The sequence below is a fragment of the Penicillium coprophilum genome, assembly GCF_028826855.1.
Source record: "Penicillium coprophilum strain IBT 35676 chromosome Unknown utg000002l_segment0_segment1, whole genome shotgun sequence".
NCBI lineage: Eukaryota > Fungi > Ascomycota > Eurotiomycetes > Eurotiales > Aspergillaceae > Penicillium > Penicillium coprophilum.
In genome coordinates this window covers 4,603,415-4,619,780 of record NW_026622722.1, presented here as the reverse complement: position 1 = coordinate 4,619,780, position 16,366 = coordinate 4,603,415, and the positions used below count along the sequence as shown (strand labels likewise).

General features: G+C 48.1%; 5 protein-coding genes across 5 annotated transcripts; 1 reads left to right on the top strand and 4 right to left on the bottom strand.

Moving 5' to 3' along the window:
* Positions 1-1,380: 1,380 nt before the first annotated feature.
* N7500_003798 (putative C6 finger domain protein) lies at positions 1,381-2,703 on the bottom strand (the record flags this gene model as incomplete). Its single annotated transcript, XM_056674944.1, has 3 exons — positions 1,381-2,024; positions 2,101-2,436; positions 2,595-2,703. 3 exons carry the CDS (start codon positions 2,701-2,703, stop codon positions 1,381-1,383), a joined length of 1,089 nt encoding a protein of 362 aa, XP_056535469.1.
* Positions 2,704-6,866: 4,163 nt separating this feature from the next.
* Positions 6,867-9,020, bottom strand: N7500_003797 (uncharacterized protein; the record flags this gene model as incomplete). The annotated part of the gene is made up of 1 exon (XM_056674943.1): positions 6,867-9,020. One exon carries the CDS (start codon positions 9,018-9,020, stop codon positions 6,867-6,869), a length of 2,154 nt encoding a protein of 717 aa, XP_056535468.1.
* Positions 9,021-9,087: 67 nt separating this feature from the next.
* Positions 9,088-9,847, bottom strand: N7500_003796 (uncharacterized protein; the record flags this gene model as incomplete). Its single annotated transcript, XM_056674942.1, has 2 exons — positions 9,088-9,759; positions 9,800-9,847. 2 exons carry the CDS (start codon positions 9,845-9,847, stop codon positions 9,088-9,090), a joined length of 720 nt encoding a protein of 239 aa, XP_056535467.1.
* An 831-nt stretch (positions 9,848-10,678) lies between these two features.
* Positions 10,679-11,630, bottom strand: N7500_003795 (dienelactone hydrolase family protein; the record flags this gene model as incomplete). Its single annotated transcript, XM_056674941.1, has 4 exons — positions 10,679-11,286; positions 11,355-11,402; positions 11,459-11,529; positions 11,602-11,630. The coding sequence occupies 4 exons, from the start codon at positions 11,628-11,630 to the stop codon at positions 10,679-10,681; spliced, it is 756 nt and encodes a 251-aa protein (XP_056535466.1).
* Positions 11,631-15,053: 3,423 nt separating this feature from the next.
* Positions 15,054-16,273, top strand: N7500_003794 (putative C2H2 finger domain protein; the record flags this gene model as incomplete). Its single annotated transcript, XM_056674940.1, has 2 exons — positions 15,054-16,097; positions 16,148-16,273. The coding sequence occupies 2 exons, from the start codon at positions 15,054-15,056 to the stop codon at positions 16,271-16,273; spliced, it is 1,170 nt and encodes a 389-aa protein (XP_056535465.1).
* Positions 16,274-16,366: the final 93 nt, after the last annotated feature.

Sequence of the window (16,366 nt, the reverse complement as noted above, 5' to 3'; positions counted from 1 at the left end):
ACGTCTTGCAGTTTTCTATCTGCTTATTATCTATCTACCTATCTCCAGGGCTATGTCAAAGAATTTGTTATCACGAATTCAGTGGCCTTGAGTCCAGAGTCAGTTGGCGTTTATGTTCTTGTACGGATGATCCAGGGGCGCAAATTGTCCTCATAAAGGCAATGCTTTTCCTAGAGATTGACCATTTCATTGGCTTCTCTCGAACAACCAATAATCTGACTCAACTTTGTACGGTTTTCCGCTTTGGAACAGGGAGCATTCCGGACCAATAGAGCCTCACCCGATCTTCACTTCTTTGCATGTGAGCTGTTATGCGTCACTCTCAAGTCTAAACCAGCTTTGCGCCTAGTATGCGACGCAATCAAATACAACATACATTCTTCGCATGGAGTACTCCGTGGTATTGTTGTGTTGCCTACAATTGCCTTTTTACAAAGCAAGGGTGCAACGCACATGTACAATTCTGTAAGCAGGAAGCAGGAAACTCATATCATATCCACAGGCAGAGATTTGATAGCGCATTGATGATAGACAGATCAGAACTCTGGAGAGAAGTACAAGGTATCGAAAAAGATCAATATGCAATGCAGACAGTGCGCAATATATACAAACGAAGTATGCAATTCCAGCACAAATTGGGCACGTGTCTTAGACAAGCCCCAGCGGAGAAGACCGTAGCCCAGCAGAGAATTAGAGCAAGGTTGAGAACACTCCTATTCATTGCAACAAGGGATATCAATCCTCTAATTGCTTTTCTATCTTGGTCGTTGAGCTGGTCCGTATCTTCCCTGGATGCACAAGTATCATCTTCCTAATGACAGAACAAATATAAGAAGGGTATCATGTATTGACGAGATAACATATCAATTGTCCAAGAGAATGTAAGGGGGAATGAAGAGGGGGAAAAAGTCTATATGGATGACGCAGGCAAAAGCTCCAACATGTATGAGGTAAAATGACACTCCAATCCAGACAACCATCGGCCAGAAAAAAACGCATACAACCGGGGGAGGAATGCCACCAAATGAGATAAAAGCACGCAAAACTCGGGTCTGGAAAGAGCGCGAGCAGAGGGAAAATGAAGAGATGAAATTATGCCATGGTAGAAATAGAAAGACAAGAAACGATGGGGAAACCCACCCAAAAACCCTTGCGCCCGCTAATGACTAGCTGCAAAGCAGACTCGCCACGGTATATGAGGATGAGGTGAAAATGTAGAAGAATGCCAATTGGGGGTCAAAAGTATGTGAATGATCCCACGGGGTATTAGGAATGAAACAGGCCGTCTAGGAATATGATGTGCAACGTAATGAAGATCGAACTCGAAATGCGAAGATAATAAGCGTGGCAGAGATAAAACATGGCGAAAAGAAGAGACGTTCATGGATTCGGTGACCGTGACGGGCCCCCAGGGTGTCCCATCGGAGCAGGGTTGGGATATGCATGTTGCGGAACTGGGTCACCGGCGTACATAGGATATGGGACCACGCCCATAGCAGACATGGCACTCATATCCTGCCATTGCGGGTAGTTCATTCCTGGCGGGTATGAGACCGAGCCCGGGGTCTGCATCTCGGGGGTTCCTGGCGAGCCTTGGGCCATGGCAGTTGTGGCAGACAGGGGTTGTGCGGGTGTTGTCATCCTCCGTTTGAGCTCTGGAGGCATGTGTGGGTGAAATTGATTGGGATAGGATGATCCCATGTCCTGTCCGGGATAGCTCATTGTTCGTGGCGGTGCCGGTGGGACCTGCCAAACTGTTCCGTCGGGCTGCATAGCATATGCCGGTGTTTGGGCCATCGGCTGGCCGCCCATTGAAGATGCTGCAGATATCGGCGAAGGGGGTGGTAGGCCTGAAGGTATGCTCCCGGGATTCCATACGTTGGGTGACATGTTCATCATCTGACCCTTTGCGGCTGCCATCGTGTTCAGTAGCTGCGGGTCTGCTATTGCCGTATAATCTTCCCAAGAGACTCCAGCGTCCATCGGTTGATGCCCAGCGAAGTCTCCTGGTCCCATAGGTCGGTCTAATTCAATTCAGTCAGTTGATGAATGTTTCTAGATTGCAGTGCAGATACGATAGCCTGCATGATAGAAACCTACCTGGCGTTAGACTCAAATTGGGTTGCACCATTCCAACGTTGTACGTTGACATGTCTTGCGCCGACGAGGTGTTCAATGGCATAGTCTGGTATGAGTAAAAGGTCTCGGTGGGATCGGCCATCAAATTAGGTGGAGAGGAAGCAATTGGTGTGGTATTTGAGCGCTCGGTTGAGGGTGTCTCCAATCTCGAGCTTGGTCGTGATTTCTTTTCAATGGGTGGTTGTTGGTCGACAGGAAAAAACTGACAGTCCTTGCGCAATCGAATGCAGTTTTCACATCGTCCTTCCGTATCATCTGGCGCTACAAGACATCGAATCTTTCGTCGTCGACAGTGCACTGTAAATGTATAAGTAACATAATCACATGGGAGTACACAACCCTCAAAAGGAGGGGCTTTTTAATTTCCTGATCGACACATTTTCGCACAGCGGAAAAAACGGAAGAAAAAGGCGACAAGCAAAAAAGACGATGAGTGCTTAGGGCTTATTACTAACCACATGCGACAGAGGTTCGATGATATCCTAACTTATTCCGCTTCTTATCATTTGCGTCCATGGCGCTTTGTGAATTTGCTGATGCCATTTGGTCGACAGCTGTGGGCATAGCTCCCACGAGCACGGTTCTGTCGCTGTATCGGTTTATGGTGCATCAAAAACCCTGGCAACGAAAGGCGTGTTTTGCAAAGCAGCCAGTTGAGAGCACGTCAAGACGTGATCAAAAGTGAATGCGACAAGTATCTGCGCATGCCCACACAGACACTGTAGGGAGAATATTACCGAGGAGTGCCTCCGGAGGATGACGCTGCTGCAATTCTCAGGCCTTGCTCCACATGCGCCACACTGGACCGGGTATGATATTGCGCACGTTTCAGAGCGAGGATGTTTGGGCGTATGTTAGGGCCCGCCTCGTGTCTCAAAAGTATAGAGGCGTTGCAATAGAGTGGTCGAGGATAGATTGGATTCCAAGTTCGGAGGCCCTAAATTCCTCAAGTCCAGTAATTGCGAATTAATCAATGATAATTATAGTGATGTGTTGGAATGCCGGGGATTTGAACGGGGTCAGGGCCTAGAAGTTGATGGCCCAGTTTGAGATCGTAGAAACCACACTAGGAGTCAAACGATAATAATAAAAAGGGATTAGTAAGAAAAGGGAAAAGGGTAAAGGGTAAAAGAAGAGAATAATAGGGTATTCAAAGGAACGAATATGAAGTGAACGGTGTGAAAAGAAGAAGAGCAGATCGAAGACAGTAGGTATAGTCCAACAGGTAGAAGCTAATCGCGGGGTGAAACGCCCAAAGGTCTTTTGTTTTTTTGGGGGGGATTTTTGTGAGATTTTTTTTTGGATTTAATTTAATTTTCACAAGTATGTATATCACGCCGTACGTGGAACAAGGTGGCTCTCATACCAACTAAGACTAACACGGATGTATCGACTTAGCCCAAATCAACTGCAGGTCATTGTCAATGGATGATCATTTTCAGGGGCCCGCGGAGAACTTCCTTTAATGCTCTAAACTTACTGTAGTATGTGCATTGTAGATTGGTTGAAGGTGTATTTCTTGTTTTCGACCTTTTTTGGTTTCTCTATTTTTTTTCCATGATCTTTTTTTTAGCCTCTGTAGTTTCATTTCCAAAAAAATCCTTCAATTGGATTGGTCCTTAGTTGATTAGGTAACTTGCCAATGCCCCTGATTGCGTACTATAGACCCGGTTCTTCAAATGAAGAGGCGAGGAACCATGGTCTGGGAGTATTGACGACAGTGGGGATGTGTGGATGTTGGATAGTGGCCGCTCAAAGTGTACAGTACCAGTTAGGTTTAGGGCCAACAAGGATACCTGTCAATCATTGATGAACTGGGGAATACTTCCTTCAAGTCCCGACTAGGTGATTGGTGACGCGAATTTAGGTCGGCACTGAGAACCAATAGGTTTGTTGATTTGAGGGTCCATCAAGAAGAACCTTCTGCCTCCGGTGATTTCAGAGGCTGATCCCTAGAAACCTTGAGGGCTTCTCGAAGGGGAACTGTGCAGTTCGATCTAAGCGATATTGACCACATGGCATTCTGGAAGACTAGACATTCGGCTATCCCATCTTTCTACTCCGTCACTCCGTAACATTGATCTGAAACGAACCATCGCTTAATTTGTGCTAAAAACAGATTCAGGGTCCACGGCCAATGTGTATCAGGTTATTGGTTCATGTTTGAAATCCTTCTATTTTGTAGTTTAATATAGCGTTCTAAAAAAAAAAACTTCTTTTGCCCCTTTTCAGCTTTCCCTATTTGGCTGGCAGATTTATCCGGACCAAAAAAAAAAAATGAAACCATCGAGATATCCATGGAAAGAGTGGAGTTGGACCAATCAGTGATCACGGGCCACTGTTCATGGACTCCAATCTTGAGTCTCTATAGGATAATGTTACTGTTTCAACGTTCTATCAGAGGGCCGCGTACGTGGCCCTTACTAAAATGTAGGTAGTACTTCGGAAACCAAACATAAACACACAGCCCTGGGCTACACCGAAGTAGGATAACCGTCCGAAAGCCTTAAAATGTCCTGTAGAAATAATATAAAAATATACAACAAAGGTAACATAATGCGAATTGCAAGCGATCTCACAAAGAGTGGGGCAGTCAAGGTTTGATTAAGGATCATCTCGACCTGTAGTAGCGTGTTACAGGTTCCCCTTGGCATTCGCATGGGGCTCATTCGGGGGTTTCTTCCTCGGCTTCCTCAGCTTCTATGGAGACTTGTGGAAAGGTACGGAGTAGCTTGAGAGCAATCGCTTATTCCACTCCGTATGTTGTATACAATATATCTAGTCGAATGAAAGGGGAATTTGAAAGAAGAAGAAAAAGAGTGACTATTAACTTCAAGTCAAATTGAAGAAACGTGTCAAACCCATGGCTTAAGAAAGAGTGTTCTGGTAAGTGGACTGTGGACAATGATCTTCATATTGTATGGTGTACTCCGTATGTATCACGTCAACACCCCTCAAGGCCAACAGACGCCACCGATCCCCGTGCTCTCTCGTGCTCTCCAAGTCACTTTACAAAGTACACATACAGCGTACCAGCAGGATTCAATGTAAAATGTGCAATATGTGCTGCATCTTTGAACTCAAGGGGACACCTCCACCGCCCTTTTGCAAATGAAAAAACGACAACATTCTACATACTCCCCTCGCTCTGGCCCCACAACTCAGCACACACAGGTCAAAGATCGCCGAGCACGGATCTTGAGAAATGCACATGGGCCGATACTATTGGGTCACACAACAGAGACTCATAGAGTTAAGTCTGCAGCTAAGCAATCAGCTGTGTCGTGACGCGGATGTCTATTGCGATAGATCTCGCAGTAGTGCGAGGCAACCGACTCGACCGCTCCATAACGATAGACCCAATGTATGTACGGAGTAGACATGCAACATATACATTGTGTCGCAGAGAGGTCCGTAATCGGACTTTGATTCAAAGCCCCAACGGGCGCCGCGTCATTATCGATCGGGAAATTGTTTAAAACTGAAACAGGGTCCAGGGCTGAGCCAGATCTTGATCTCGGCCAAGAATACACCCATGTGGGTGGAGAGTAGAAGTATCACCTTATAAAATGTCGGTTAATCACCGTCTATACTAGTCTTAGGTAGTTAAGTATTGGAGTTTGTTAGCCCTGGGAGGTTTCATCGCCCTTTTTGCGAGAAATACGTACTATTCCTTTCTGGGATTAGTGTAAAAGGCCCTTTTTTTGTCCCTGCCAAACCCCAACTGCCGAGCTCCGCAGTGGCGTGCATATATACGCTAGATACGGAGTAATGCTAGCTATTACCGTTCTTTGGGAAACTGCCATATCCCGATGCGCTTTTTTTTTCTTTGATAGGATTTGTCGCGTGGCATACTTTCGGGGGTAGTACTATTTTGGAATGTTTACTCCGTACTCCGTATTCAGGTAGGGGTCTAAATCCCCAGGGAGTCTCGGTAAGGCTTAATTTTCTCAAGAGAATGTATGTGCATAAATATGCATAGGTATGCAGATGATAAGATGAATTGATTTAATATGCACGTATTCACGGGAAGAGCTATACAGCGAAGATGATGCTGATGAAGCCCTACTTTGATATACAATTAGGGTTTCACCTCTTCCCTACAAATATATATAGTAACAACACTCCGTACTCCGGACCACAAATTATATGAGATCGGAGATCTCCCTGTGGGCCAGTAATGCAGGGACTTCACTGGTCATTCAGCTTTGGTCCGGCTGTTTCACCATCTCCGGGGCCCTTGACTCCATTCGGTCGTCGGATCCCTTAAGGGGGAGGGTCACCCTTTTTAACCTGCAACCTGCCTTACGCGTCCTCCCAAGAAAAACCCATCTCTCTCTCCATTTTGCCCCTATCATGATTCGCGGCGTTTTTAATTTTATTAATTTTTGTTTTCACTCGAAGAAGAGGAAGGTGGTATTCATTGTTTTCTAGGCGTCGGAATGGCGCAAAAGGCTTTTTCTCCCCCACCTCTCAACGGTCTTCGTTTTCTCTCTTACGGCTTCTCCGGAGAGAAAGTCCGTTGAAAAGCCACAGGCTTTTCCAATTCCAAAAAGGGGCCAATATCCGCAGCTTATCCCATATACTGGGAGAAAACAATCCAATTTGCGCGATTATGACCGTTTTTGTGTGTTTCGGCCTCCCTTACTCCGTACAGTGTCCGCCCCGAATTCGGCCTGTAGCAACATGCGAGGCCAATTTCGATGTTTCAATTTGAAATTGTCTCCTCATTCGCTCACTCGCACCACAACCATTGCGTCAATGGCTCTCGCTTGCCTGATTGAACACGCGACACAACTTGTCACACGAGTTCCTCCGAACCGACTTATGATCGCATGGCACCCGACAGCAGCACACCACGCTCGAGCGAACATTTCTCTGTCTCGGCTACCTCGCGCATCAATGACAATAATCTCTGGCGTTTGAGCTGCGTCTGCGTTTTGCGATGGCGGTTGCGGTGCCGGGGTATTGGAAAGAGAGTCCAACGAGACATACTTGTATCGATAAGAGATGTGCAGAGGATGGCCTGGTAGACGTGTATACTTGGACACGGGTCTCGTAGGCTGGTTATCACTGTTCTCGCGGTCGGACTTGCGAGAGGCGACTCCCAACGGTGGACAGCATTCATGGGCGGAGACAAAGCGCACATTATACCTGAGGGGGAAACAAACCGTAGTTGAAACTCCAACACTATCCTTGATCGAGAACGACATGGATGCCTCAGCGGCTGTAATGCCGTTCCCATCGGAAGGTCCGTAATCATCGACAGACATAGTCAACGCTTGGATTTTGACATCAAGTGCTGCACCGGGCTCTGGATTCTCCATAGGAAGTGTAAAGGCCTCTGCTGTGATATCACCTATGCCTAGCGGTGTTGATTCTATGGAAAGCTTGGCTCCATGCTTGATTCGAGGCCTGCTCGAGGTCTGCGGAACCTCTTCAACTGCAAATTCAAGCCATCCACGCTTGAAAAGTTCCCCTGTATTCACATCTCGAGGTAGAATGTCGCTGCTGATCCACCCCATGCATGTCCTAGCTCCCTTTGAGCAAGACAGGACACGTCCGACAACACATGCTTTGCTCCACCAGCTCCGTTCGTCAAAAATGAACGCTCCATAAAGGTTAGCAATAGAGCCTAGTTGGGCAAGTGCCTCTGCGTCATTCTCAAGGATAGTCGCCATGAGAAGATGACTGATTCCCTCTCCGGGTATAACGAACGCCGAGAGCCAGGAGCGGGAGATCCAGCCTAACGATTTAGACTGCGGATCGCCAGAGCTATGAAGCTTGACGCGTCGGCGGCAGGGGTTTCGTGTGTACATATCCTCCTTGGCCAGTAACGTCTCCTTGGATATTTTTTCCCGTCCCCACTTGCTATCGACGACTAGGGTTGGAAGTACCGGATTGTTAGGATCTCCAAGTTTGAACGCCATGGTAGCTTTCAGCGCATCCAATCTTGGCCATCCGATATTTTCTGCGAAGACATACAGACCCTCCAGCTGCAGTCGAACATGCGAAGAACTCAGTTCACAGTCCCAAGCAGACTGTAGATCCGGAACAGGAGGCGAGCTGCTACGCCTGGTGAGGCTACTAAACAATGAAAAACGACGAGGTTTCTCACGCGAGCCAGAAGATGGCCCTGATTGTGGCGGCGGGCAAGTGATATCGAGACTGTTCAGGAACCGACGCACAACAATCAGATCCCAGTTCAGCTTCCCTTCTCGCAACTTCTCGAATTCTCGAAGCTCGTTTATTGTGACATGACCACCGTGCGGATCATGCAACATGTCAACTCGAACGAACGCGTCCAAGCGAACAAGCAATTCGGCAGAGAGGAGCAGTTGGATGAGCAACCACTTTCGCTCCATCCCCGACCTGATCAAGATATCCCGCGGCACTTTATCGTGATTTGAATCGGGGTCTAAGCAGTCCCCATCGCCATGCGGACATGCCTCCCATAGAATCTGCCCAGCCCGAAAGCGCCATTCGGGGAGACTGAAATTGATCCATGCTCCTGGTGTAGCCAGGACGATAGACAGAGTTTTGATCTGAGATTTGACGCTTTGCGGATGATGTTCTAGCATCTCGTGTGGAGGGTGAGGGTAAAGGGAATGTGAGTGTAAACTGCTGTGCAGCTCGTGCGGACTTTCGACATCCAGAATCGTCTTCTTCGTTCTCCCCGCGAGAACTTCATGTCGGAGGTTGCCTAGGTGTTCTAGGCGTTGCACAAGATATCGAAGGTTGATATCTCGTACGCCAATGCGCTTCCAGGCATCGGAGCCTTCACAAATGAGTCTGTGACGATCGTACACGACGCCACTTTGGCATTGCGAATACGATTTGTTATAGCCCTCCATTAGATCGAACGCCGCCGTTGCTGTCATGGTTGAGATTTGCTGTAAAGACGGGGGTGGATAGGCTTTTCAGGGCCCATGTATCGAATCACATCAGCTACTGATAATTCAAGAAAGTGCCGGAAACCAACGGTGCCAGGTTCTTTGCCGTTATGGGATAGCATGTTGGGTACTTCGAAAATCCCGACATCAAATGTTGCTCTGCTTGTAGCGCCTGTTCGGCGGCGCCAGTCAGGAAATTGGATCGGAACCCCCCTTTGGCGACCCAGTCGTCTGGGACTGGCAGGTGGGCGTGGAGTGTGCTCAGTGTAAAGGATGCATGGGGCAGGGGCTTGCGATCCCACATATGTTGGATTATTGGGTTCTGCTCATCCCATGGGAAGATCACCTGGGGAAACCATCTACCATGTCTTCCCTTCTCCAGAAGAAAGTGAGGCGCCCCCGACAACATTGCCTTGATGTCTTTCGGTCTGAGGTGTGATTTTCCTGGTGGGCTGGGGCTGGCACCAGGCGCATTGTTCTTTGGTTTGCACCCCATCTCTAATCTGTAATCGAGAAGATCGTGCAGGTTTTGAGGTTGTCTTGGCTCGCAGGGTACTGCTGGTTGTGGGGAGTCGCGCGTAGGTGAGGCACGGGGATCTTTGGCATCCTGTCGTCGGGCACTACTCTCTCGTCGTGGTTTGGGCGGTGTGCTCGCCTCGATTGGTGCTTGGTTTCCTTTTCCCTTTTTTCCGCCATAAGCTAGCGTCCTAACGACAAGATAGATATTCTTACTTGTGGTGCGGTTGGAGAAGATATATCTAGGTTACCGCTCTGCCTTCTAAATAGACTTCGAAGTCTCCCGTTAGGATGCTCATCTTTGTGATTGTCGGGGATGTGGCGATGCGATTGTGTCCGTGTGAGTGTCTCGGAATTATTGTGAGTAGTAGAAGCTGGATCTGAGGAACCATCTGAAGAGCGGCGTCGGCCAAATAGACAAGACATTAGAACCCATAAGGATGCAATTACTGCATCTTTTAAATAGAATATACAATTCCCTGGTATATGGAAGTGCTGATTAAGAAATGGAAGTAAGAATCAAGAAAATAAGGATATAAGCACTGTATATGCGGAGTGCTGATCTCGGCTCCTCGGCTCGTGACGTGACCCTGGGAACGGCAATGCGGCAAGTGGATGTGTGATACCGAGTTTTTTCCGTAAATGCACAGGTATAGATTGGACATTAATCAATTTGATGATTAGATTGTAACAGAGAGAGACGGGGAGGTTAAGGAGGTTAAGGAGGTTAGAGGGTTAAAGAGGTTAAAGAGGTTGAGGAGGTAGAAGAGGACTTTGGAAAGTGATGACGTCTTATGGGCAAGAGGCGAGCCATCTACGTATATCCGTCACCTATCCTCCAACAGATGTTAGCAACGAAATAAAACAAGCTTTTTATATACTTCTTAATTTCGATCAGCACGTAAGGATTACTGGCATAAATTATGTCTTTCGAAAATAGTTCAAACTATGCAGGCTATACAGCTTTGTGACACTACATCGAAGAACGCTTGATGTGCACAACAGGTACTTTTTGTTTGTCCACGCAGGGCCGATCAATCGTTCTCTCATTAGAAAATCTAGCTCTCATATAATCGTCAAATCTCCGCGATAGGGACTCCGAGCGTCAATTGTGTCTTTTGTTAGTTTCTTTACGCGTGCTGGTTGAAGAATTCCAGAACGGTCTTGTATCCACGCTCGTACTCCTTGCGCACCTCGGGGTTCTCCAAATCCGATCGCGCAGCCATCCAACCGTGAATCTGAGATGAGAAAGTCTCAACGTGCTTAGGAACCTTCAAATTGGCCTCAAAGTCCTTGACGTCCTGGACAGGCTCGTCTCCCGAAGCGAGCAACGCCATGGGGATATTTACGACCTTTGCGTCATTGGCGTCAACCATAGCTGGGTGACATTGCACAGCTGCCTTGAATAGCTTGTTATCGGTGCCGGAGGACAGGCAGGCAATCTTGCCACCCCAGCAGTAGCCCAGGATCGACCAGGATTGGAAGTTACCACCAGGAGCCAGCTTGTTGCCTTCGGCGACGACATTGGGGATCTTGGAGAGAGTCTTGGGTGGGGCAGCCTTGGTTGAGAAAAAGTTGCCGAGCTTCTCCTTGTGCTCCTGGGTGGTGGGTGGATACCACGAGATGTCGGCGGGGCTACCCTCGAAGAAGTCGGGCATGAACACTCGGTATTTTTGGTCGGTCGAGTTGGCGAGGATGTCGGCACCCTGGATGGTCTGGTCGAAGAAGCCAAAAATGTCTGTAGATCATGCAATTGTATGAGTTGATGGTCAGATTGTACTTGTTATGGGGGTGTAAGTAACTGACCATATACGACCAGGATAGCCTTTGTGGCTGATTCTGGGCCAGTGACGTCTAGAAGGTATCACATCAGCTCAATTTTTAAGCGTTCAGCGACAGTAAGAACCTACAGGTCTTCATGCCATTGATGGTCTTGTATTCTCCCTTGGCCTGGTAGCCCTTGGATACCACAGGGGGGATACTGTGCACGGTTATTGTCAGCGATGCCTAATTGGGAGCATCACAGAATGCAATGGATCTGGGAATCACGAACGAGCAACAGGCTTTGCTAATTCCAGACATGGTAGTAAAGAAGCGATAGAAGGGAGATGCGTTAAAGGTAGGTTTTGTTGCGAGCAACGGTCTTGAGAATGTCAGAAATGGTCTGTATATCATTTGGAGTCCGGACACATACAATTGAATTCTGAAGCGAAAGTTGAAGAATGTTGCTCTGGTAGAAAAAGGGATAGAAGTGTACCCCGCCGTTCGACGTCATCGGAAGAACACTCGGCAGTTCAATGTTGGAGGCACCCCGATGCTACCAAGAAACCTCAAGGTCGATTATATTGGATTATATTGGAATTCTATTCTGTATTTGGTAATGGCCAATGGCTTAATATCCGAAGCTGATCTGTCTGGTTTTCAACGCGATCGGATAATTGATCTATGTGAATATATATAGCCGAACTTGGCTATACAACTCATTTATATATCAACGTGCGATGGACAGCACAAAATATTTATAATAACAATTGGAATACACGCTCTATCAAGTATGATATTCGAAAAGCTGGGGTACTGGGTGAGCCTGCAGTGAGCAGGAAAAGACTCACAAGACTCCATACTATTTCCTGCAGTAAGCTCATGAGTATCACAAACATCACCGAGTCTTCATGAGACCTCGTTTATGCACCTAGAGGTTTCACCACAGAGACTGTCATACCAGACACATGTATGAGATCCACGAGAGGCTAAGGTAAGGACGGAAAATCGAACGGGTCAAGTTGGCCATAAATAGAGCACGATGCAAGACAAAGTGGACGTCTCTTCTGAATTCTTACACGCAAAGCAATACAATGCAAGTAGGTCCACAGTATAAATCTTGCCGCAAGGGAGGATCTCGCAGCGACCGAGAGGTACTCCGTACTCGTGGGGCTGTTCTCAAGGAGAAAAAAAAAAAAATAGACCAAAACAAATCCGAAGAAAATCCGAAAAAAGAACAAATGCCGAGACAGAGGCTCTAGCTTAGCTTGGAGCGACCTGAACCAACAATTACCTAACGCAGACAGAAAGAGAGATCCGTGCTCACCTTCTCCTGATCTCGAGACCCATAGAGCACATTATAATCGATATATAGAAATAGTCCAAACAGGTTGGGAAGATCTTGGACCAAACTGTGGACACCTGAAATCCACCGGACATACCCAGCCCTGCAGGGAAACTCATGGCCGCAGATCTCCCGTGAGAAGAAATAGCCAACCTTCCACGAAACGCCATTCCCGGGGACGATCGTGAGCGCCGTGAGCTTCTCCGAAGCCACCAACGGCAAGAGCCGATGTAGGCGACACTAAGGCGGTTCACGATCAGCCAGGTGGATCCTTGCGCGCTGTCACATTTGTAGCAGCCGCCTTGCATGAGAGGAACCGACTAATCGGCTGCGAACCATAGGTGTGGTTCAGGGATATTGCGATGGAAAGGCTGTGCGAGGGTCGATCGACCGGGAGCCAGCATAGGAGGGGCCACAGATCAACCGATCGTCACTGATATCAACCTTTTTGGGTAGTCGAGGTGCGGCTACAGACGCGGTGGAGGAACGAACGTTATCAAATTGTAGACTTGTGGATGCCAAGAGAAATCAGGGGGAGGGGGTTTCTAGTGAAGATGTTAGTATACTGCATAGAATGTATAGAATGTATGATATTGGAAAAATGCTCGGTCGTTTCAGACAGAGGTATGCAGTTTCTAAGAATGTGACTCGGCTGATGTTCCAGGCCCCTTTTTCTTGTTTTCTTTTTTTTTTTTCCTTTTTCTCCCCCTTATCCTTTTTGGAGAGCATTGCATGTTTAAAGTCGAACTTACCAAATACGGGGAAAATGCGGACCGGATCGTAATATTAAATTCCATGCGCCAGTGGACATGTCTTAAGGTGCCGCGAGCATATGCATACTCCGTACATGGAATGTCCTCTTCTCCGTATACTCCGTACGGAGTACGGAGTACGGAGTCGGGAGATATCTTTGAACCATGTTTTTATTAATACACGGTAGCTCAACTCTATCAAGGTTTATATTTGTTTGAAAATGGGATAATACGGAGGTAGATATCGATCGACAGGGCATGTCCCCTATTTCCTTTTCTCTACATAAGCATCTGCCACGTCCGTGCAGAAGGCAACGAAACAGACGCCTCCGTTCATTGATTGGAGGATAAGATAGGCCCGAAGCGAGGTCGCGTGGAGACCCGTTTTGAAATTCCCAAGGTTCATAGTCAACCCGAGGGAGCGGATGCAGGCGATTGGCTTTCGGAGGGAGAATAACGGGTTGCGAGGTGAACCCTTTAAGGTCCGAGCCACAGGAAATGAGAAACGAAAACCCGTGAGACCAATCATATCTTTATTGGGGGCTAAAAAGGAACTATTCTACAATATACCGATGGTCAGTGTAGACAGAAAAGGGAAAAAAAAAAAAAAGGGAAATCGATTTGAACCAGTGAGACAGCTCGCTTGTCTCTGCCATCTCTCTCTCGTATTTTGTCCATTCCGGTCTTGTCCGTGCGTTGACATGTCCTTTCATTGGATAGGAATCCTGTGATAGAAAATAAGTCTCCATTTTACTATTTTTCCTTTTTCTTTGGGAAATTTCTTTCTCAATAGCCCGGGTCCATTCCGACTTTTCTAGCGCCTTTTATTATTTTCAGGTAAGGGATTTCGCTCTTTTTCCCTTCCCCTATATATGGGATATTTTGAAGATTTAGTATAACGCATAGAACATATAACTTATATAACTTATATAGCCTAGATAACCGACATCTATAGAATCTATAGAATCTATATATTGATCTCCACTCAAATAAAATGCTGTCAACCACGTTCTGCTGACACCCCTCTCTCTCTCTCTCTCTCGCCTTTTTTCGCCTTTTTTCACCTTTTTCAATCTTCGTTTTAATATATGAATCTGTTTTATACCATTCCTTTCCCCACGGTGGCCAGGTGGCTAGACCCGCGTCGACTCCATTCCCCGAGAAAAATCAATATTATCTTTTTCTTTTTAATTTTTATATAGGGACTCTTCTTCTTTCTCTTATAATACTTTTCCCCCGCGCTTGCTATCGCCTCCAACGCCACGGTCCTTTGCCCACCCCCCACATCTTCTCAGCTACAAACTTCTTTCCTCATTTCTCCCCCGAAATGTACTACACGCGCGTTCGTCGACCGTGACAACCTCTCGGATCTCTGATTATCACTATTTTCCGAGTGTGCTCGAGTTCCAAGAGATTCCCCTATTTCTCGGACCTGAGTCCCTCGACTCTCTTTATATTCCGATCGCGAGCCCCAGCGATCGACGATCGCCCCTCCTGGATTCTACCAGCCCTTCCGGGGGCTTACCTGGCGATCGAGATTGGACGTTAAGCGGATCCTCTTTCGCTCAACTCACCAACATCAACGACTCCGACTTATACGTGAGGGACCCCTCCGCCAACCTGGCGACTCTAGCAGTGCCAGCGGGAATGGGGACAGCGTTAGACGCGCTGTCAGCCCCGCCGTTGAACATTCGTCGTCCTGCGGCCCCGACATTGCCCAGCTTCGAGCTTCCACCACCACCCTTCACCTTGGGCGCGGTAGCACCCAAACACACCACACATCCCCCAGTCTCACACGCGCCAGTGAATGTGAGCGTGGGGAATCTGCTAACGCCACCCGCCACGATTCAAACAGGGGACCACGCCACACCCCAGCCATTGGCGCCATCAACAGGCGCGTCCTCTGAACTGCCGCCGGCATATTGGTCAGGGGCCAATCCATACGGACAATCCTGGGCATCCGGGGTGAATCCATACTCTACCCGAAGCTCCTTCTCGCCATCCGGAATGCAGCGCTCGGTAATATCACCGCCCACAACGGATGGACTGCCACACCCATATGAAGCCTCGACATTATCTTACCAATCTCTACCCGCCCCGTCAACAATGCCTTCCTCCGGTTCACAACCTACCATGGCCATGTACCACGGCCACACCACATCTCCCGCCCCACTGCCATCCAACGACCCATATGCCCCTAAACAGCATATCTATGCCGCTTCTCCCCCCATGCACAGTCCCCACCAGGCTGGCTTCTCTCCTATGTATGGCCCTGCCGGCCTCGGCATCCACCCTCCCGGACGAATGCCCGTTCACAGTCCAGGCGGACAACCACCACTGGGATATCCGCGCCAGCCATGGCCGTCATATTCTCTCCCTGCGATGAACGGTCCCGTCATGACCAACGTGCACAGCCCCGGTGGGCCCATGTCGATGATGGGAATGCAACCCGGACTTCTACCGGGATTTAACAGTGGACATGTTGCCAGCTCTCAACATCTATATGGCGGCCATCCACCACCCCACGGCATGTCCGCTCCCGCCGCAGACCGACCTTTCAAATGCGACCAGTGTCCGCAGAGTTTCAACCGCAATCATGACCTCAAGCGCCATAAGCGTATCCATCTTGCCGTGAAGCCTTTCCCCTGCTCACACTGTGACAAGAGCTTCTCGCGCAAAGACGCTCTCAAGGTATGTAATCTGTTCTTCTGTGTCAATTGCACAGATACTGACTTTCATAGCGACATATTCTCGTGAAAGGATGCGGAAAGGACGGCGAGTCGGACGCGAACAGTAACCAAACCGGGACTGATATCAAGGGCGAAGGGCGGAGTGAAGACGGCAGTCCCCTTCTCAATGGACGTTAAACATTAGTCCAATCTTCCCGTGACAATCTCGTCCTTGCGACCTAACTCCCCACCGAACATTCATCCACATATTTATGGGGGTGAAGTTTGACA